The sequence below is a fragment of the Cavia porcellus genome, unplaced genomic scaffold, assembly GCF_034190915.1.
Source record: "Cavia porcellus strain 051 isolate PalLab524CR breed Dunkin Hartley unplaced genomic scaffold, mCavPor4.1 scaffold_20, whole genome shotgun sequence".
Taxonomy (NCBI): domain Eukaryota; kingdom Metazoa; phylum Chordata; class Mammalia; order Rodentia; family Caviidae; genus Cavia; species Cavia porcellus.
The window spans coordinates 11,577,516-11,601,230 of record NW_026947503.1 but is presented as its reverse complement, the minus strand read 5'-3'; the positions used below and the strand labels follow the sequence as shown (position 1 = coordinate 11,601,230).

Sequence of the window (23,715 nt, the reverse complement as noted above, 5' to 3'; positions counted from 1 at the left end):
TTCTTCAATTAAAAAAGACAACCTATTTTATATGAAGCAATACTGTCTTCTTAAATAGAATAAAGCTAAATGATCACCAGAAGCATATTTTCTCTAGTATGAACTATGAATATATTGGATAAGATCTGTGCAGCCTTTAAATAAGGTTTAATTCATTAAAGAATTTTTAACTGCAAAGGGTCTTTTCAAGGGTACATAGGGATTTGAAACATTATGGTAACTCAAGGGAAATGACACCACCATCATAAAAGATGCAGTGCTATTGGAAATCTCTTCTCAAGGAATCTCTGAATTTAATTCCATATTATACATTTAGGTCTGTGTGTCATTTTCAATCACTGTCAAAAAGCTTTGATATTCTTAAAGTATTCTTCAAGGGATAAAATGATACTGTGGCTATTCACATTTATACTGTGTGCTTTTAGCTAGGAATTTTTTGAAATGGTATTATTGTCTAAGTAATTTATTACTCCCTCAAACAATCTAGCAACCTCTTACTAGTGTGGAGAACTAGTAGAATATTAATAACCAAGTTTTAGAGATAACTGGTCTGTTCTCTCCCCAAAATACCTATCTCTTTGTTAGTGCTCTCATAGTCTCAAAAGTGGACTGTTTGGTGCATTGTCTGAATCAGCACAATATTTGTAATTTACAGCACACCCAATTTTAAAAACGTAGCCATTGAATTCTTCATCTTTGTCATTTTCACAATTTCCTAGAGATTTCATAAGAAATACACACAGCCAATTATGACTCAGGATAAAATATTCTGAGTAATATTTATTACCATATTTCATTTGATTTTGCCAATGGCTATCCTGTCGTAGTATGAGATTCCATAGCTTTAGCTTCAGATTAGATGTACTCTTTGACTTTGCTTGAAATATCCTATCAACCAACCCCCAATGTGCTGAAATTCTACATTCATGTACCTCAATAATGCAGTATTGAAATGCTATACTGTACTCATAAACACAGTTTTTTACACACGTTTGCAATATTCATATTAATTTTTAAACTCCATGTAACATTTTTTCTACTGTCTAATTCTGTTCTTTGTTGTATTTTTTATATATTTTTAATTTATAATTTTAAGTGGTATACAACACTTGACAGTACCTGATGACACTCGTGGCCAGTAAGCCTTTGGAACTCATACTAGGAAATACAACTCTGCTTAACTTCCAGTATCTAAGCATTATACCCTTAGCTAAATTGCCCTGTCTGCTACAGAGACCCCAAGAAATATATTCTTCCTGCTTCAACTTTCCCCTGCCATAATAATATATTGATAATATAGTAATAATAATGTAGATAATGCTCTGTTAATGTAACACATTTAATAGTTTTATGTTTTTATTTGCAAAGAATTAGTACATCAGTTCCATATAACAAGTTAACCTAAGATTTAATGGCTTAAACACCAACCATTTACATTCATGAGTCTATAGGTTATCTGAGCAGTGGTGCTGAGTGGGGCCAATTCCTATGATAATTCTTTTACAGTTAGTTAACAGCACAAACCAGGACTAGAACCTGAGCACGATTTATACTTGCCTGGTGGTTGACTGAGCATGAGTGGGGCATGTGTGTCTCATCATCCAGTGGGTTACTTGGGTTGTCACAGGATGAAAGGATTCCAAAGCTGCAGGAGAGTTTAAATGCAAAATACTTTGTAAGTTCTTGATCATATTTCATTTCTTTTTTCCCACTGGCCAAAGCAAGCCACAGATGGACACAGATCCAAACAATGGAGAGAAAACACACCTTTAATAAGAGGTGATTCAAAGGTACATTGTAAGGGTGTGGATACGCACAGTACATGACTGTTTTTGTATTCCTCAGAACGAGATATTACAGATAAAGAATGAGCTTTGAAATAAATTATTAATACATCCCAGGTTCTATTATTATTATTAGGACCATTCTTATTATTGTTCATCATAGCAGCATCTGGAAAGACACTTTTTTCCTTATTTTCTAAAAAAGAAGAGAGTAAAGTAACTTTCTATAAATTATATTTAGGCCGAAAAAAGTAAATGCTCTACTCAAAAACTTAACTAAGAATTCAATGTACTGACTATTTAAAGAGGTGTGAGCATGATTAAGGAATAATCAAGGATGAATAAGCACTCAGAAAGACTGACACCACAGACCGGCTTCTACCCACCCACACTTCCTGACCTCACACGTAAACGCAGCAGGGAAACCAGAGCCAGAGAGAATTCAGGTCTTTGGAAGGTGAAGCGCAGTGCATGCCAGGTGCTGAGGCAGGATGTCGAGGATGGGGGAAACATTTCCTTTGCTCACTCATCTTCCGCCCGTGTTCTCCCTTTGACCAAACAAGAAGGCAGGAGGCCGGGCTGGGGAAGTCAGCTTCCCTGGGAGCATCCCAAAATGATAAAACAGTAAGGACAGGGAATAGGATCAAAGGTACAAACTGAGAACCTGCATTCAAGATCACCTAAGTCGTTATCAGCACAAGCCATCATGGAAACCCCTGTTCATAGAGGTTGAATCCTGAATTTCTTTTTCAACTAGAAAACTAAATTGTGAATATTTAGTTATTTTCTTTGGCATGTGTTTTCATTAGTAGCAAAGTACTTCCCAGCAGTAGAGTATGTTAATTTAAAATATCAATAACAAATCTTCCACACCAATCTCTAAAATGATAGCAGAGAATCCTGAGGAAGTATTTATCATGGCTTTTGTCACTGGTGAAACAGGTCCAAAATGAATCCTGCAGTAATGCAGAAACCCTAAAGAAATAAATCCTAATAGAAATTCTGTTTTCTTACTCTTTAAGAAATGATGTTTTAAAGAGAAGTCCAGAGAAAAATACACAAAGGCATCCAAATCCAAAGTCAGAAGCTAAGCCTTTTCCATTTATCATCTTGTTTTCATACTACCTTTGTTAAATATGTAGAAAACTGACAATAAGAATAAGGATGGGTTATTTGGCCTGCAACTCTAACTACATGATCTGCATGGTCCACTGCACTAAATACAATGAAACTTGCTATACGGGGAAGAGACACAGCCCCTGAGAACAAAAATGAATTTCAAAAAGGCAACATTACCTAAGTCATATAATAAAAACCTTTTGCTGCAAGAAAAACAGATTGAAAAGCAACCTGTCAATGATCTTGTGAAATAGCAAAGCGCTTTTTGTTCCCTTCTCAGATTCTGTCTGTGTTGGTGGAAGCAGAGAGAGATTTCCGTTGTGGAAAACTGTCCCTTTATCACAGGAGGCCATTTTCCACAGACTTCGCCTGTGCACACCCTAGGGTGGGACAGGGGCCTGTCAGAGCGTCTCAGTCTGAGAACAGAAAACATCATCTCCACACACAGAAAATGCAGCATCATCCGGGAATTTGGCAGAGAGCTTGATACTCAAAAATACCACAAGAAAACATTACTAAGCAGGAAATTTGGGATCCCCAGATAGTGTGCAACTCTTGTGAAACAATCTCTCCTAATTACATTAATATCCTCTTTCATTGCACAGTGCTCCAGTGTCCAAGATGCATTCACATTTGATTTCCATAGTAGTGTTCTTAAGTATAAAAGACACAGTATTAGAGATGAACGGCCACACACCTGGAAATCACATGACCTTTCTTGAAGCCCCCAAGCGGAGCCCAAGCCCTTTAGCTTCTACTCAGGAGGTTAAAAGCCTTCAGAAGGCAGCTTTTCCACTTTGTAATGGAACCTCACTAATGCTTTATGAAGTCTACAGCTGGTGTCTCAACACCGCTCTCAAAACTTTTAGCATTTTTCTGCTATAATATCAACTGAGACGAAATACAGGAGATTTGCTTTATAATTTTTTGGTTTGCTTCTTGGCTAATTCCTTCTTTTCAGTTTGTAGGAAACACTAATAAAAGTAGAAAAAAAAAAATAAACACTGTGAGTTGCAATGCAAAATTAATCCCAGGATGAAAAAAAAATAGCATGAATTATATAAAATAACTTTACAGCTCAACCATTTAAAATCTAGGCAAGTGACCAACACAAAACTTTTAATCATTAAGATTCTGTAACTAATCCTTATATTCAGTAAGAAAAATAAAATCCTATAGGTATTACTTAGCAATAGATCATCTTTTGTTCATAGAAAAGATAGCATTTGAAATGAACATTTCATAGAGCCTTAACAGCTGGCAAAGCTGAAGGACTATGTTTCACTAAGATTGCTTTGATCCATGATAAGTATTTACAATATGCAGCCAAGGGCACTGACTATTAAGAAAAATAAGATAAAAATGTAAATCACGTGAATTACCACTAAGTATCAAGGGTAAAAGAATAAATTTCTCTCGACTATTTTCCTGTGGCATTTTTATTCTGTTCTTTATGATAGTTGGTGCTAGATTGAGGACAGTTGAAAACCAGCAGTGAATTTTGCTTCCAAGCTGTTGTTTCCTGGGCTGGGACGGAACCTGGGGAGAAGTGGGGCAGCCAACTCATTCTGTTTGCTCCCTGCTTTGTCCTTGTCACTCAAGAAGGGCATCAACAAGGGGTCCATTTGTTAAATTAGCTACCTGAGTTGCCTTATCCAGTTCTTGACAAAATAATAAAAAAAATGCTAAGTTGGTACTGACTGCTACTTCGAATTGGGTTTTCTTTCTTCTTCTTGAGCCATCAGGACAATCATCTCTTCATACAACCCACTAGCTGGCAAAATCAAAGTTGTAGAGGCTCCAACTTTGAAATTTATGAGGTTATTCTTGACAGAAAATCAGACTCTATTTCTATTAATGCTTTTCAGTTATAGAAGTAATTCATTCATTGCTACTATGAGCCCCTCAACTTTCTCAAGGGTGTCTGATTAATAACTGAAGATATTTATGGAAATAGCAAAGAGATATACTTGGGTCCAGCACCTTTTCTGCTTCTCTTCCTTTACAACTGAACACCTAGCACTGGGTGAGTTATCCATAAGAGACAATTTGGCTTACCAACCAGCAGCTTGCTTCAGTATTCATAGAAATGGAGTCAATACAGTCAGCCAGTGCTAGGAGCAGAATGAGCCACTGGGGAAGGTGAATTGAATACACTGTGAGAACAGGACTTTGAAAGTAATTTCTGTATTTTAAATTTAACTCTGTCTGCTCTGCCACTTTTGATCTTTACTCCTTTCTTCATGGCTCCTGTAACCTTTCCAGTCCTCAGGATATAGTCAGTTTGTTCTCTGGAAATTGCCCTTGTTAGAATAATCACTTTCTGAACTCTCTCCTTGTTGGGATTTTATCATCATTTGACCCACTAGCCTTACTCATTCATTTTTTGCCTGCATCTTTTTCCTCTTTAACCTCTTTTTTTTTTTAGTTTTGTCTGTTACCCCATACTGTTTCTCCACAAGTGATTCATACTTTTCTGTTTTAGATGTAAATTACCATACCACAAAGGATTTTAAGCCCTAATGTGCCTTGCTCTAGTGACCTTCTTTCACTATCAGACTCTGCCTTAAAAAAAAAAAATTGCATTGCAATAACAGAATGCAATAAATGTAGTGGCTCATATACAACAAGTATTTCTTTCTCCCAATTCTGGAAGCCAAGAAGTCTGAAATCAAAATGCTCATCCTCACAGATGGCCCCCTTGCAGCACATTCTCACATGAAAACCAGTCAAATCAATGACTTTGTTCCTTAATTATAGAAGCACTAGGTGTACTCATGAAGGCAGCAGACAGTTTTCTGAAGTGAAAGAAATCTAAGTCTGATGTGCTCAACATCTAAATGTATCATTTTGGATTTGGGTCTTTCTGTCATTTCAGGTAATACTAATAAAATATATTCAATCCTTTTGGTATCTTCAAGTGATCATAGGGGCGAGGAACAATATCTAGAGGAATTTTAAAGAGATGTGAGCAGAAACCTAGGAAAAATATTTTCCTTTGAAATTCACAGATAAACTACAGACCTGACTTGAGGACAATAAGAATTAAAGCCGGAATGAATTAATATTTTTATTTATTAATTATTATAGGTAAAAGAACAAAGTTGTTACTATCTGAAACTGCAAATGTTTTACAACTATAACAGGTTCAATAATCTAATACAACTCTGTTGATTTAGGAACATGTAAATTCTCATTTCGGAATATATAAATGTATTAAAATATCACATGGTACCCCATTAATATGTATAATGTTACATTTTTATGTATGAGTTCAGAAAAAATTATAAAGAAAAAAATTCTCTTCAAATATTTCCTCTCCCCTATTTTTCTGGAATTCTGTGCACAGCTATGTTAGCTGTACTGACATTTACTCAGAGGTTTCTAAGGCCATATCCATTTTTTTCATTATTTTTCTCTGTGTTATTGAATTATTTCTATGATCTGTTATCAAGTTTACTAAGATTTTCCTCTATCAACTTTTTCTCTTCTCCCACTCAACTTGCAATTTTTACCTTTTGCTATTTCAGATATTAATTGTATTTTTCAATTCTAGAACTTCAGTTCTGTATAAATAAGTGCAGTGAGATATTACAAGTACTAAAATGTACCCGTTTAGTACAGCATACACCTGACCAACCAGAGGAAAAAAAGGAGTGACTTGTCAGTTCTTAAACTGGGATATTTTAGTGATTAAGACTAAAACTCATACTTACAAAAAGCAGAGATCTCAAGGGATAAGATTATAAGAATGGTTGTTTTATTTATAAGAAATATTTATTACATGTCTTAGTATCTACTCTAAATGTCATTCAAATAATATATTCACCAACTTTTTCAGGTTCAACATATTTATAATATTCACTTTAAATTGTTAGTAAGGCTTAATAAATTAATTTTAAAAATTTAACCTAGAATGATGATATTTAAGATTATTTTTAAAAATCAAAGTTGTAACTTATGAAGTTATTTAAATTTTTTAAACTTAAGTATAATCATCTTTCACCATGACAGTAAATTTTAATTTTTATTTCAACAGAATTTAAAGACTCTTTCTGGGAGACTCAACTGTCTTTTCTATTCACTTTAAAAGAGAAAATTTAGAAATAATAAGAATGAACTTGAATAGAGTAAAATAAAAATATAAGTGAAAAGATACAGATACTTTAATTAATGCAATTATATTCTGCAAATACTAGTTCACATATAAAAACCATATAAGTTTAAATTTGTACCTTACAAATTGTTTATATCAACTTTTTTTCCAAAGGCTTGATTTGATAGAGAATCAAGTTGTATTTTATAGAGGATCAGATGGGTTTTATAGGGGATCAAAAGCTAACGTGAAGCAGATCCTAGACTAGGAATTTCTGTAGGTGAGAATTTTTCAACTTCCCCCAACTACTTCTTCACAAGAGCACCTGATATGAAGCTTCAAGAGCAAAAAAGATTCAATTCTAAGATTTATTGATTATTTACTTTTGTGTGCATTTTTACTGGTGCATCTATTGAGCTGCATGTCTTAGAGACCTAATTTAACAGAAAAGGCACAGTGGCAAGTATAAAGAGAATCTTTAAAGCTTTGTATGTTAAGTTCTATCCAGTGCTCTCTGTCCACAGTGGAGTGAAAGCACTATGTACTACATACTGTTGAGTTTCTTCTCTGAAATGAGTTTAGTGTGGCTTAGTGACATGAACTAGTTTAAGAACTGATCAAAGTCACTATGGCTGGATTCAGATCACAGTTCAGGTGCTTGTCTCTTAAAAACCTTGCGAAAATTCTTTGCATGATTTGTGTGAAATGAAGAGCAGTTGGCTGCCTTGTAGAATGTTGGAAGTTGAGTGACAAAGTACACATTTCTTGCTTTTTATTTGAGTTTTTGGAATTTTTGTTGGTGGAGTGGGAAAAAAATTCCATGTCTTTCAAATAGTTGAGGGTCCAGAAGTTTGCTGAAGAACTCCACTTTCCCTCTCTATTTGAAATTTTCCTTTGATCACGTATTTAACTCTTCACATGAGTGGTGTCTATCTCTGAATACTATGTGGTGTTTGTCCATTTTGTTCATAGTTTCTTAGCACAGGACCAAGTTTGACTCACTGGATCTCTCACAGTAACAAGTTTTTTCATAGCTACTAAAAAAGTGAAATGTTAGCATCCTTAAGTGACTATAAAGATTAAGCCTTTAATGTAATAAAAGTGCTAATTGGTTTAAACTGCTCTGAAGAAAAGCTTGGGCTTTCTCAGAGTTTCATTACTTTCTATAATTAAACATTAAATTTTCAACGCTGAATAGGAAGCACGACTGAATTCTCAGGAACACACTTGTGCTGTATTCCACTGCTGAGAGTTCAATTTCCATGAGCCTCGAGGATAAATATTTGGTCATTAAACACATACACAGTGCAAAACTGACAGTGACAATGAAATTGTACAGCTGCAGAGACAGACAAAATGCCAGACGCTGACCAATTCGTCTCTAGTAAGACTATCTATAGACTCAGAAAATGAAGTTAAAGTGTCCACTTTTATTTTTTGAAACTATAGTGTATCCATTATTTTTGACTTGAAAAATTTCTTTTAAAACTCATCACTTGGGAGAAAAACCAGCATTTCAAAGTCAGCACATCACGAAGGGCTAAATCACGTACAAGGAGAAAGGAAAAGAATGTCAGGGGTCTAGTAGTAGGGTAAAATGGGTACTATATTTCCCTCCACAGCTGTAAATATTATTACTATTTTTCCCTTGAAATCAACTACAAAATCCACTGAGTGCTGTATTTGGAGTTTGAGAGCCTACAAATATGTTTATCCACATAATCTCTCATTATTCTTTATTTACCAAACATACAGAAACAAGACTGACAGCATTGCTATCTCAAATGGTTGATTGTACAGGTGAGGAGGGAAGTGGGATAAAGACATTGGAATATTCTTGCAGGTTATCTAGAGAAATGAAGTCTAAAAAGTAGCCATTTAAGGAAATGATTAAGACTTTTATGTTCTTCTTGGATCAAAATACATTGGCCTCTAGATATGCTGTTGTCTCAAATAAAGCATTCAAAGACCACCTGCAGCCTTTATGATTTTTCTAAAAGACTCACAAGACTCAGAAAAAGTTTTTACACTCACAGTATGGTGAACTACCATGAGATATACAGATTTCAATCAGCAAAAGAAAGACAAAGATACACCAAGCATGAGCTTCCAGGCCTTCCAGTATATTTTATGGGGACACATTTAATTCTCCCGGCAATTATACGTGACAGTACATGTGACAAACTGTCAGCCAGTGAGTCTCTCCAGAGTTTGGAAGTCTAGGCTTTATTGGGGTCCCTTCTGAAAGCAGGTACACCCATAGGACATAGCTCATCCTCCATCAGCACAGAAAGAGGGAAGCAACCACCATAAGGCACCCTGTTGAGAATAGTCTCTCCAGTCAAACTATTACACCATGGCCTCAAAAGACTTCGGATATACTAAAATATGAAGAAAATTCCAAAAGCTCAGATGCTCTATCCCAGAAACCAATCAAAGACAGTCCTGAGAGTAAGCTTTTCTGTGGAATGTATGGGGCTTGGGTAAACCAAGTCTGTTCAATTGGTCATTTCATCTCTTTACTGTGGCAGCTTCTTTGAACATGTCCTTCACTTATCTCTCTCTTTCCCTTCCACAAAGTTGTCCCTTCCTTTTGCCTGGCATTCTAAATTCTAAAGAAAATTCCCACCTAAAGGTTAATAACTGCCAAATATTTCATTTGCAGAATTCAAACATATGGTGACCTCTGTTGTGTCCCTTTGAACCTTTAGTTCTGAGACTATGTTATCTAAAAATGATATAGGGCGCGTGATACAGGGATGATATATGGACCTCCAAGTAACTCCCAACTTGCTAGATACCTGGAATGCTGAGTTTGTGTTCTCTAAAACTGAGGAATGAATTATAGAGACAATGGATGTTAAAAATAGGAAGACTTTATTGAAAGAAAGAAAACTTCTGTCTAAGAGGGACAGAAGATGCTCCCAAGTAAGGGACCTACTGATCTTGCTTCTTGAAGGTGTTTTATTAAGCAAAGCTACAAGAGTAGGTGGATTCAACATGGGGCAAAATTATAGTCAACTCGTAACATTACAAGTGTAGTCACTTAGCTTTATATTGATCCAATAGGAAATCAAAAATTGTGTGTCAGATGAAACAAAACTATGGAGAACCAGTAAGATTACAATAAATATAGTAACCTAGATAATACTAATTACATGAGGATCAAATAGGGAAGCAAGTCACCTAGCAAGCTCACATCAAAGGAATAAAAGTTTTCCAGGAAGGAATGGGCTGGGAGGTTTTTGGTCCCCCACCCAAAATGATTGATGCCTATTTAGAATATCTGTCTCTGCTCTTCTTCCCCAGGGGAAGTATGTAGATATTGCCAGCCTTATTTTCTTCAATGAATGTGCTCAGTCTCCAATTGTCTTCTAAACTGAGAGCTCAGTCCTGTCTAACTAGTTATAATGTTTTTTACTAATTTAACTGTCCACAATAAAAAGAATAAGAGGAACCCTGAAACTGAGGTCCACTGTGATGGTCCACAGAGGAATAAAAGAGATAGATATCCTGCTCCTCCTTCATTTGCCATTATTGCTCTTTGTACCCCTAAACACAACCAAGATAGTCAAAACCCTCCATCTTCCAAGTTTCCAGCCATTGAGTAAACTCAATTCCTTTCCACCAACTTTCCAAAGGGTTGGCCTTTAAGTGGTGACCAGTTTGAATTTATCCCAGTAACATACCCATTATCACGTATATGACTTCATTGAACATAAGTAAAAGAAAAGAAACCCATGAGAAAATCTTATTGCACTGTTTCACAGATGAGAAGTCAATAGATAAGTCCTTTGTTCAAGTCAGTTCACCATTGTCTTCCACAGGACTCCGTGCTTCTGCCTGGTGGCACATACCACAGTAAGCATGTGATTCGTTGACCAATGCTTTCCTCCTCCATTACTTGAAAAGTCTCAGAGATAGTGGGTCATGGATATTTTCCCCTTCTGGTTATCTTTAGGCCCAGGATAGTATCTACTTGAAAAAATGTGATTAATTTATACGGTATATATGACCTCTTGATATGAATTTGTACTCTATACTTTTGAACCCTATACTACTGTAATTTCTCTGATATCACTGTGTGCAAATAAAATAAAAAATACAAACACAAATCCTGAACACAAGTGTGCCTGTCCTACTTACTTCTTAAGAGTTTTTATGAGACCCTGGACTAATACCCAGAGCTGAAAGGGAACTTCGAGATTATAAACTTTTTACTTTACATAAGAAAAAATAACTTTGTACCAATGTTTTGTTAAACATAACGAGAGATAATAATCACAGTTTTCTTATCAGTAGAATTCTAATATGGAGTCAATCATATTTTTTTTTTTTTTTTTGCAAAATAATGCACTCATTTTATGTTATTCTGCTGGCTAAGGAATTAGAATATACAATGTAACCAGCACCTCTAATTTAGTTCTTTACAAATCTTTTTAACATTCAGTTTCATATATCACAGTCTTTAAAACAATGTACACATATGGCTGCCTATTTGCCTGCTTTGAATGCCATGTGTTACGATGTGCATCTGAACCCCGTGGGGATTTTGCTAACATGCACATTCTGATCCAGTTGTCTAAATAAGCGACCAGTGATGCCAGCAGTCCTAGTCATGGATTCTACTGGAAGGAAAGTCAAAAGCCATATAAATTATTCTATCTCCCTCGTCATCATCTCTTCTACTATTACCTTGTTATCACAAAACTATTCAAACAGATGTCTCTGTTCTCTGCCAGTCCCCAATGAACATACTTTAAGCAAGAACAACAACAAAAAAATCTAAACTATTTACTTCAAAGTGACTGACAGATGTCATAAACAGGACAGTCATCCTGAGAAATTAACTGTCAGCGTGGATAAACAGTCTGTTGATAAAACAGCACCTTCTACTTAAAATTTGCTTTTTATGCTAATATTTTTAAGTGATTCTTTTTTCTTGATAAAAGATGGGATCTTGCAGTACTTATTTGAAAAAAAAAAAGTGGGAGAAAAACCTCCTCCAAGAATTCAGACCCCCCTCTGGGCAGAGTTAAGTTGCAGGAAATGGACACCCTTTAGAACTTAACATCTCATTGACTGAGTATGAAATAACAATTTGTGCCTTCATTATCTCATTTCCTGAGGCTATGCAGCAGGGTTTTCAGATGACAATGAACAAAACTCAACTTCAGTGAAGATGCACTCATGACTTATCAATGGTTTTGCTATTGCTGTTGGATTTTCTTAGTCCCCTGAATCAACAAAGAAAGCTCATTTGTTTCACTTTGGGAGGAAAAAAAAAAAAAAACTCTTCATTTTCCCCAGACTTTCCATTTCACGCTGGGTGAATTTTATTAAGATGGCTTTCAGAGAAACTAAATGCTGGCTGGATGAGACCCTGGGGATGCAGTCGAAGCAGCCTCAATAGGCTTTCCTTTTCCACTGAAAACTCCTTGGAGAACCATAGAGAAGAATCCGAAATCTTTTTGGTACTTGAAGAAATAGTTTGACCTCTTGAATATTATCATGTAACTTGCCAAGCATCTGAAGGTTATCACATGAAAACCAACAGAATAGTAGTAATCCAGCTAATATCTGTGTTGGTTACTTTTCTCTCATTGCTGAGACAGAAAACCTGATGCCCAAAATGAAGGAAGTAAAGGTTTATTTATCTTACAGTTTCTTTGAGGTTTTAGTCTATACTCAGCTGGCTTCAAGGCAGTGTGGTGTGGCCTAGGGGCAACTTTTCATTGAAGCTGCAAACAGCAAGAGCCAAAGAACAAAAGAGAGAAAGTAGGCCTCCTGGGCTCTTACATCGTGTGCTGGCTCCACCTGGGAGAAAGCAGTCCCCACTCCACCAATCCCAGTGCTAGAAAATGAACCAATCACAAATGCTAGAGTCAGCCACACCCGTGATTGTATGAGGCTTGGGGGAGGGGGCATCCTAACGGAAAGTCTTTCCAAAGGCCTTCAATTATATCTAAAAAAGACTTAAAAAGTATCAGCTTCAATATTTTTCATTTTAGAATTTGTTGATAAAACTGATCTGCAGCCGGGCGTGGTGGCTCAGGCCTGTAACCCCAGCACTTTGGAGACTGAGGTAGGAGGATCCTTGTGAGTTGGAGACCAGCCTGGGCTACAAAGTGAGCTCAAGGCCAGCCTGAACTGCATAGCGAGGCCCTGTCTCAAAACAACAACAACAACAACAACAACAACAACAACAACAACAACAACAAAAACTGATCTGCAATCCCACTGATTGACAACATGTCAGTGAGCTTTTTCTTGTAAACACTCATGTCTTCAGAAGTGACACAGAAGTCACTGCATAACAACCCTGCTGTAGTATAATATCATAGCAACATAATATTCTGTACTGTAATAGCAAATGAAAACAATATCTAGACATTTCTGTGTTAGATATTTAATTATTTCCATACTTTCTTATGTTTCTTTTATGGTGAAAATAGTAATAACAAATCGTTTTGTTATGTGAGAACTGTAAAAACACTAAATATTTTGTGTGTCAACTCTTTTAACCTTCATATCGATCTTCAAATGGTCCTATTATTTCTATTCTAGATATATGGAAAGTAAGAATAGATAGGTTGAACAAGTTGCCCAAATTCACATTACTGATAATTGTCAGAGAAAATATTCAAACCAGAGGTCCTCATATCCAAATAGAGTTTCTTTTGAACCATGCAGTTCCCTTGACTATACCAAGACTTGCTTAAGAATTACTTGGTTCAATAAAAGACTCAGTGTATGTATGCAAATCTATAAATTAAAAATAATGTGAAACTAAGAATATAAAAGATATATAGTCTTTTACTGTGTTCCACTGAGCGTACTATTTCAGATTTTTCTTGAATCCTTTAAATTTCAAGAGCTTTCAACCCTTGATAGTGCTTTTATAATGAAAAATCCTTGAAGAACACTGCTATTAGGCTATACTCCCTTAATGATGAGAAAAGCATTCAGTTATCTAAATCTTAAAAGGAACTTACCTGTTCTTTTTACATTGTGGTGAACGCTTTCTCTTTAAAAACCAAACTGTACATGAATTTTCACCCTTTTGAATTCCATTCTCATGTGCCATTTATTGATACAGTCTTTCATTGGTTTGGGTCAAGGATGCATCTGCTTTGCTAACTTCTGCAGAAGCAAGGATGACTAAGGGTGAGGGCATCTTTTATGTGAAGAACTGTTATGCATTGGAACACATAAAGACCCATCTCTTTCCCTATCTCTGTTCTCACAGAATGTGTGACACAGGAGAAGGACTGTTCACTTTTCAAACAAGGGAAGGAGAAATGATCTATCAGAAGGTCCATTCTGCAACTCTGGCTATAGCTGAGCAACATGAAAGATTAATGCTAGAAATGGAACAGAAGGCCCGGGTAAGGTTCTTCCTTGGTAAACTAACAGCTCAGAAATGAATGTCCCTGAGGTCTGATGCGCTTCATGTTGATGTGGGTCCGTACCACCTCCTTGTCCTCCCAGCCCTGGTCTTATAGGATCACCACAGTCATGATGCCTGTGAGACCCAGCCTCTCGTCTCTGCAGTGTCCTACTCAGTGTTACCTGTGCCACTGCCTGGGACCTGCTCTCTGTGTTTGCATATATATGGTTCGTTTTCTTGGTTACCCCAAAGAGGAGTAGCGTGCCTAAAGCAAGAAATAAGAGCAATTCTGTCTGCATATCTCTGCAGATGAGTGCATAAAATTCCAAGGTGGGGCAAAAATGACTAGGAAAATTAAGATTCTACAAGAAAAGATTTCAGTTTCCATCGTCTTTATCCTAGGCACTGTGAAATATTTAGACTTTTCTGTACGTAGTTCAGTGACAATAAGAAAATGTCTGCAGAAGGAGATTATACTACCTACCAACAGAGTAATTTATCTAGAATACTGTTCTGTAACTGCACTGCAGTTTCAGGGTCAATAAGAAATAATTTAGGAAAGAATCTGAAGTGGGGAAATAGTAAGTTTAATGAAATATAAATTTTACTACTTTGATAAGTAATGAATGAAATGATCGTTGACTGTTACCTTTAGAGATGATATCCTTTCCACAGGGGTTATAGAGCTGTATCAGATTTCATCTGTAAGAAGACTGGTAGTACTTTGGGAACATCCTTGTTCTTTTCAAGATATATCAATGTCTATTCAAGTATAAAATGATACACTTTTTCCATTTAGTTTCATGTTGTTTTACATTTTCATCTTAAAATATTATTAAAGTATACTCTTAAACTCATTTTTTATTTTCCCATACTACACATATATTTTATTTTTACATCTAGATAGGATTAACAGAGCCATTCTAATACCTGAGGAGGTCAAGGGCAAATCCATGAGATATTTGCTCCTCCATGAGAATGGTGAACAGCGACAGCATTAGGAGATTATCAATGCGTGACTGTGAGAATGGTTGCAGAATTATCAAAGGGGGCTCATAAAATGTAATCTTTTGAAAGATTTATGTTAAATTAAAACCCTTGGACAATGATCTAATTAATATGGCATTTTATGTGGTGGTTTAAATCAAGTGAAAAAATATAAGGACCAAATTTCAAATTGTTGAGTTCCTTCAACATCTGTTACCAGTCATATTTATGATGTGCTGATGCCATAGTTTCAGAGAAAATTAAGATTGGGATGTCATTCGCTGTTACTTAACAATTAAAGTTCTTTTCCTGTAGTTGTTCTAAGTGATATATTTTCATATAAGTGGAGTGATTTAAATGATATTTTGTGAAAGAATTGCCAAGTGCTCTTTTACACATCTGCAACTGTCTATGGTTCCTTCTCTCTCTCCTGCACTGCTGCTCTTGGCTCTATAATCCTGGGCAAGTCCTTAAACTGTAAATCTCTCATTTTCTTTTGCCTGTAGCATTGGGGATATTATAGTTGTAGCAATATGACTATTATGAAGTCTCTGTGCATTAGTCTATATAAAGTGCTAAATACTCCCAAATCCAGAGAAAGTCCTATGAGAATATTGATTCTTTTGATGGTGACTTAGGAATGATTTTTAAATAATTATAAGATCTACAAAATCCTGAAGGGTAAACTGTTATTTCCAGATGTGGTAGCATCATGTCTTTTCATCCTTTCAGGTATGTCTAACAACCTTGTGTTAGACATTTTTGAAAATTTTTGAAGAACAGAATGTAATTTGTTATGAGCATCATGACCAGGGCCCGTGAGAAGCAACTCTGGGAAGCAGAGTCCAGGAGTTGCTATTGAAAGCTTTGCAATGGCAGTTCACTCACTAAGATTTGGAACAGTCTAGAACTGGAGTGTGAACCCCACATGTGGGACAAGCAGTCAGATAAAGGGGGAAATAGCAGATATTGAAACAGTAGCCGCAGTGAGGCTCAACAAAGAAACTACATATTTCTTTAAATCTCAGAATCAGAGACAGCATCACTTTATGCATATGTGTAAATAGAGTGTTTTAATTTCACAACTGTGGTTCTCTCTGAAGATTTTAATGCTAGTTTAAAAAAAAAATTCACTTCATAGCCAATTCTTTCTTCAGAACAAGGCGAATCTGAGAGCAGGCTACCTCAATTTGATAACAACCCAAGTGCCCAAAATTTTAGCATCTTGAACATAGGTTCCCAGATCTCCAAGACAAAGGTTTTTTTTCTTTTAAAACACTTCCTCTACATCATGAAACTCCCAAAAAAGAAAAGACATTACAACAACCAAGAAAATTAAACACCATCTGATTCTTTATTTACTATTTAAAATAATATATATAATTTTATAATATATTATTATATAATAATATATACATATAAGATTTTAAGAGATCATTTTTAGAATCAGCAGAGTTCTTTGAATTCCTTTACCAAGACTACTATGCTGTACTTGTGGAACACCACCAAGGGAAGACAACTTTTGTTATGATGGAAGCCATTCTTCAGCAAATCACCTGGGCCCCAGGTGATGTAGCCTACTGAAGTTCAATAAGAGCAAGGTTATCACAGACAACAAACGTATCTGATGCCTCAAAATAATTTTATTTTGTATATTTGAGAGTATACTGTGCACACACACATAAACAATATATGAAATAAACATTTCATATTTTTCTCTGTTTGACAAGGGTTGTACAATGCCCACAGGTGAAACAACAAAGCTGTGAGGACCTGAATGAAAGGGAGAAAAAAGATTTTTTTTCTGACACTTAAATATAAAGAAGAGAGGATTGGAATTATAAGTTTCCTAAAAGCGTATTTGTAGATCACCTTATATAATAAGAATTACATCTTATCTTTTTTAAATTATGATGCTTTATTCTGCTGAAATTCCTTTCTTCTAGTCACCAGAATTGCCCTGCCAACAGTTTAAAGACAAATAGCATCAGTACTATTGAAGTATCAGCAAGATGGCAAGGCTGCATTGAATGCCTTAGAACCTCTCATAAGATGCATGAGTCAAATGGGTTACTGTCCAGAGCTGTAAATCCTGTGAATGTTTTGAATACTGGTGGGCGGGAAAAGGAACATCATAATCTGGCATAACACATTACCCCTTGTAAACAAATAAGTATATTATTGTTATTATTTGCCAAGTTATATACATTAGTTTTTGTTATTAGAAATATGGATGATAATAGCAAGTCATAGTCATGTATTTAATCAACTAAAAAATCTTACTGTGTCAATAGCCACAAACATTTTGAACAATAATTGCTTTTAATTAAGTCATAATCTTTTATAATGTAATATTAAAAAAACATTTCTGATGAGGCAATAGCATTTTTTCACTCTGCCAGTTATCCACTAGTATGTAGAAATGTATCAAAGAAACTTACATCGTGGAGGAAGACAAAAAAGCAGAGTAGTTCAGAGAAAAAAAAAAAAAACTCCAACTTTGTGTTCATGTAACTTATGAACAAAAAGCACCAGCTTTATGTACAGTTAATTCACATAGTGATTAGAAGTTAGATTTGCCCTACACCAATTATGCTTTACCACAGGATTTACTCAAAATTGATTAATATCATCTTATGAAATGATGTTTTGTCTAAATAGTTGGATAAATTTAAAACTGTTGCCAGATTGCATTAATTCCAAAATGTACACTTTTTTTCACATTTCAGTATTTCTAAAATCAAATGTGAGTTACAGTTTACTCAGCAGCACTATTTATATCATAGCACTATGTAAAATAATATTAGTTCTTATAATGGGTGGCCCCTTGCTATGTATAAAATATACTAATTTTTTTATAATCATACACTTACTTGTGATTTTTGAAAGAATTAAAAAAAACCTTCTAGGTGAGTTCTACTCTAAAATAGTTTGGCTTCCACTTCAGGATTCCATTCAAACATTCTTCTTACCCAAAATTTATAGGAATTTCTTATCATCTATTAGAAAATAATAATTAGTTATTCTACACTAAAAGTATAAAGAACTTGGAATCATACTCTGATGAGCAGTACATAAAAATTTTTAAAACATTCTTTTGAACATGTTTATATATGTTAAGAAATTCTAGGAAAAGTGTTTTTTGATTGTAAGTGACATATATAATAACTGCAAATAAGATTTGCATTTAAGATTCTAATGCTTCTGTCACAGCATGGAGGAAGAACACCAAGCTCCACCCCGGCTTTGGCTGCTGGGCATACCTACACCCTGCAGTGCCCCTCGCCACTTCCGCCACGCAGAGGAAGTTGCTGAGCTCTGCCCCGGCTCAGGCAGCTAAGCTGAGCCTACAAACCGGCACACTCCTCCCATGTGCTGACCCAGACGATTGCTGTACCCACCCTGGCTCAACTCGCTTCCCTCAGCTACCCTCCCCATCTTTTAGACAACAAGCACTGCTATGAACCTTTGGCCTCCACTCTCCCTGCCAGAACTCTGAACTGCAGCGGACTGGCAGTGCTAGTTTGATAGAAGATTTGGTGGTCCCTCAGCCAGACGAGGACCTCGGCAGGTTCCGGTCACTATGTAACCAACAGTCGGGCAGACATCAACCATGCAGTAGGACCTAGGAGATACACTGCCAACAGCGGTGACTATTGGGATAAATATTGACCTAGAAAGTGAAAATGACAAAATGAAAAATCAAAATGCAATCTCAAACATCTAGTACATCAGGTGCAAGAACAGGTGACAGCGAAATAGAGGACTTTAAAATTCATACACCAGAAATCTCTGAAAAGATATCAAATGAAGTAAAAAAACAATTCCATGAGGCTATAGAGGAAATCAAATTAGAAGTAATATCTTACATAAAGACAGAAATAACAACCTTAGTAAAGGGTTTGCTCAATGTAGCTAGGGAAGAAATAGATGAAAATATATAGGAGCATGTGAAATTCATTGAAACTTTGAATTAACAATGTAGAAAACAAGCAGAATCCATGAAACAAATTCAAAGAGCTATCCGAGAAATAAAAATCCTATTGAAAGCTGGCAACATCATTTAAATGAAGCCAAAGACAGACCTTGAGGATGGGATTGCAGGTAGCAACCATGAAAAGATAGAACTTATAAAAACAACAAAACAGCATGAAATGACAATCCAGCAGAATCAAGATGACACCAAGAGAAACAATGTAAGACTAATTGGCATCAGTGAGGATGCAGGAGAAAATGCAAAGGACATAACTAAGCTGTTCACAGAAATAATAGCAGAAAATTTACCAAACATGAGGAAACAAATCTGACATACAAACAAGTGAGGCATACAGAACACCAAACAGTCACAACCAACATAAATCTACACACAGACATATAATAATTAAGATCCCTGACATATAGCATAACAACAGAATACTAAAAGCTGTAAGAGAAAAGACACAATTCACCTATCAAGGAAAGTCTATTAGAATCATGGCAGACTTCTTAGCACAAACCTTCAGGTTAAGATGAGCTTGGAGTGAAGTATTTCACGCCCTAAAAGAAAACAACTTTCAACCCAGACTGACATACCCAGTAAAACTGTCTTTCATATTTAATGGAAAAACAAGAAATTTCCATAACAAAGAACAACTGAAGAAATACATATCTACCAAACCAGCCCTAGAAAGAATATGGAAAGACATACTAGCAAGAGATAAAAATGACCACAGTCTCCAGAACAACAGAAAGAAATCAGCAGGCTAGAAAAAAATTAAACAAGGGAGGAAAGCAGGAAACCAACAACAGGAATATAATATGGCAAAGTCAAACCAGCACATATCAGTGACATCCATAAATGTAAGTGGGCTCAATTTACCTGTCAAAAGAAGCAGGTTGACAGAATACATCAAGAAACAGGACCCCACAATATGCTGTATAAAAGAAATACATCTGACTCAAAAAGAAACTCATAGACTAAAAGTCAAAGGATGGAAAACAGTATTCCATGCAATAGGAACCCAGAAAAAAGCAGGGGTATCTATTCTGTTTGCAGACATAGTGAACTTCAAAACTAAAAGGATTAAAAGAGACAAAGAAGGCCACTATATACTTGTAAGTGGAAAACTACAAAAGGAAGAACTAACAATTATAAATATATATGCATCAAATACAGGAGCACACAACTATATAAGACAAACATTAATGGACATGAAAAACCAAATACACAAGAACACAATTGTAATAGGAGACCTTAACACCCCAATGTCACAAAGAGATCAACTAGACAAAAAGTCAGCAAAGAAATAACAGAACTGAATCACATCTGTGAATGAGTGTACCTCCACCCAAACACATCAGAATATACATTCTTCTCAGATGCACATGGGACACTCTGCAAAATAGACCATATATTAACTCATAAAACGTTCTTAAGTAAATGCAAAGGGAATGAAACTTTCTCATGTATTATATCTGATCTTAGTACACTAAAATTGGAAATCATTGGCAAAAGAAACTGCAAAATTGCATGAATACATGGAAATTAAATAACAACCCGCTGAACAACCAGTGGGTTACAGATGAAATTAAAGAAGAATACCTGCAATACAATGAAAGTGCAGATACAATATACTGTAACCTATGAGATGCAATGAAAGCAGTCCTACGAGGAAAATATATAGCAACAAATAGTCACATTAAGAAAACAGAATGAGCACAAATAATAACCTAATACTACATCTCAAGCTCCTACAAAAGGAAAACAAGTCAAACCCAAAGTTCATAGAAGAGAGGACGGATTAAAGCAGAAATTAATGCAATTGAAACAAAAAAAATACAAAGAATTAACAAATCAAAGAGCTGGTTTTTGAGAAGATTAACAAAATTGATAAATCTCTAGCCAACCTTATCGAGAAAAAGAAAAAGCTCAAATCCATGCATAAAGGAGAGAAAAGAGGGAAATTACTACAAATCTCATGGAAATTCAAAAGATCATGCACACCTACTTTGAAAATCTCTACTCAGATAGGGTGAAAAATATAGAGGAAATAGCCAGATTTCTAGAAACATATGAACTACCAAAGATCAATCAAGAAGATATAACAATTTTGATTAATCTTGATTTTGAAAATGTTATTAAAAACTTACCAACAAAGAAAAGCCCAGGTCCTGATGGATTCACAGCTGAATTCTATAAGAAATATAGAAAAGATTTAATGCAAACACTCCTTAAACTCTTCAATGAAATTGAAAAGGAAGCAGTTCTCTCTAAATCATTCTTGGAGGCAAGTATTACCCTGATACCAAAACAAGAGAAAGACTCAACTAGAAGGAGAACTTTAGACCAATCTCACTAACGAACATTGATAAGATTCTCAATAAAATACTGGCAAATAGAATGCAGCATGATTATACACCATGATCAAGTGGGATTTATTCCAGAAATGCAGGGATGGTTCAACATATGCAAATCAATAAACGTAAATCACCACATCAACAGAGCCAAAAAATGACATGATCATCTCAATAGATGGAAAAAAAAACTTTTTTTTTTTTTGGTCTATTTCATTTTTATCAGTACCAGGGATTGAACTCAAGACTGACTGCTTGCAAGGCAGGCGCTTATGCCTCTGAGCTAAATCCCCAGCCCTGAGAAAAAGCTTTTGATAAAGCCTAACACCTGTTCATGATTAAAAAACCCACAGAAACTCAGAATACATGGTATATACCTTAATATCATAATAGCCATTTATGAAAATCCAACATTGTCAGCATTATACTAAATATAAGCCAGCATTATACTAAATGACAAAAACTGAAAGCCTTCACTCTAAAATTAGCAACAAGACAAGGATCTCCTCCATCACTACTTCTATTCAATATAGTTCTAGAAATATTAGCCAGAACAATCATACAAGAGGGAGATATAAAAGGAATAAAAATAGGAAAAGAAGTTAAATTATTATTTGCACATGATATGATACTGTACATAGAAGACCCCAAAACCTTCATTAAAAGACTACTAGAAGTAATAAATTGAGCAGCATAGCTGGATACAAAGTCAACACTCAAAAATCAATAGCATTCCTGTACACAAACAAAAAACTCCGTGAGAGAGAAATTACGGAAATATCAATTTTCACAATAGCATCTAAAAAAATCAGATACTTAGGAATCAACCTAGCCAAGAATGTAAAAGATCTATATGCTGAAAATAATATTACTCTAAAAAATGATATTGAAGAGGATATTAGAAAATGGATGGATATTTCTTGCTCTTGGTTAGGAAGAACCAACATTGTGAAAATGGCCATACTCCCAAAACTGTTATACAGATTCAATGCAATCTCAATCAAAATACCCTCAACATACAGATCTAGAAAACATATTCCTAAAATTCATCTGGAAACAAAAGAAACCTAGAATAGCAAAGGCAATTCTGGGCAAAAAAAGGCAAGACAGAAGGCATCTCAATTCCTGACTTGAAACTATACTACAAAGCCACAGTAATAAAATTAGCATGGTACTGGCAAAGAAATAGACCAGAGGATCAATGGAACAGATTAGAAGATGCAAACACTACTACAAAGACACTTAGCCATTTGACAAAGGGGCTAAACATGTTTACTGGAAAAATATAGCCTCTTTAATAAATGATGTTGGAAAAATTGGCTTTCCACATGCCAAAGACTGAAACTAGATCCATGCCTATCACCATGCACAAAACTAAAGCCAAAATGGATCAAAGGATCTAAATATTAAATCAGAAACACTAAATCTACTGGAAGACAAAGAAGGTAAAAATCTTGGAGACATAGGGGTAGGGAGAGAATTCATGAATAAAACACAAACTGCACAGGAAATGCTTCAAAGAATCAGCAGCTGGGATCTCATATTACTAAAATTCTTTGCACTTCAAAAGAAATAACCAACAAAGTTAAAAGAAAACCCACATAATGGGAAAGAATTTTAGCCGACAATCCCTCAAAGGACTTATATCCAGAACATATAAAGAACTGAAATATATCAAGCCCCCCAAATTCAAAGACCCTCTCCAAAAATGGGCATCGGTGATGAACACACAGTACTCAAATGAAGACATAAAAATGGCAATTAAATACATAATGAAATTTTCACCATTATTGGTCATTCGAGACTGCAAATTAAAACAGCACTGAGATTTTATCTCACCCCAGAAAGAATGGCTTCCATCAAGAAAACACTGATAATAAATGTTGAAGATGATGCGGGGTAAAAGGAACACTTCTTCACTGTTGGTAGGAGTGCAGACTGGTGCAACCATTGTGGAAATCAGTATGGAGATTCCTCAAAAAACTAGGATTGGAAGTTCCAGTCAA

The 23,715-nt window shown here is 35.4% G+C and overlaps 1 protein-coding gene across 1 annotated transcript in view; it reads left to right on the top strand.

The window, feature by feature from the left end:
* Positions 1-23,715, top strand: part of Dok6 (docking protein 6) — a 457,708-nt gene that overhangs the window by 333,992 nt on the left and 100,001 nt on the right. Inside the window, exon 6 of the mRNA XM_003466521.4 lies at positions 14,249-14,387. Coding sequence (XP_003466569.1) covers positions 14,249-14,387 — 139 coding nt within the window. The remainder of the gene's footprint in view (positions 1-14,248; positions 14,388-23,715) is intronic.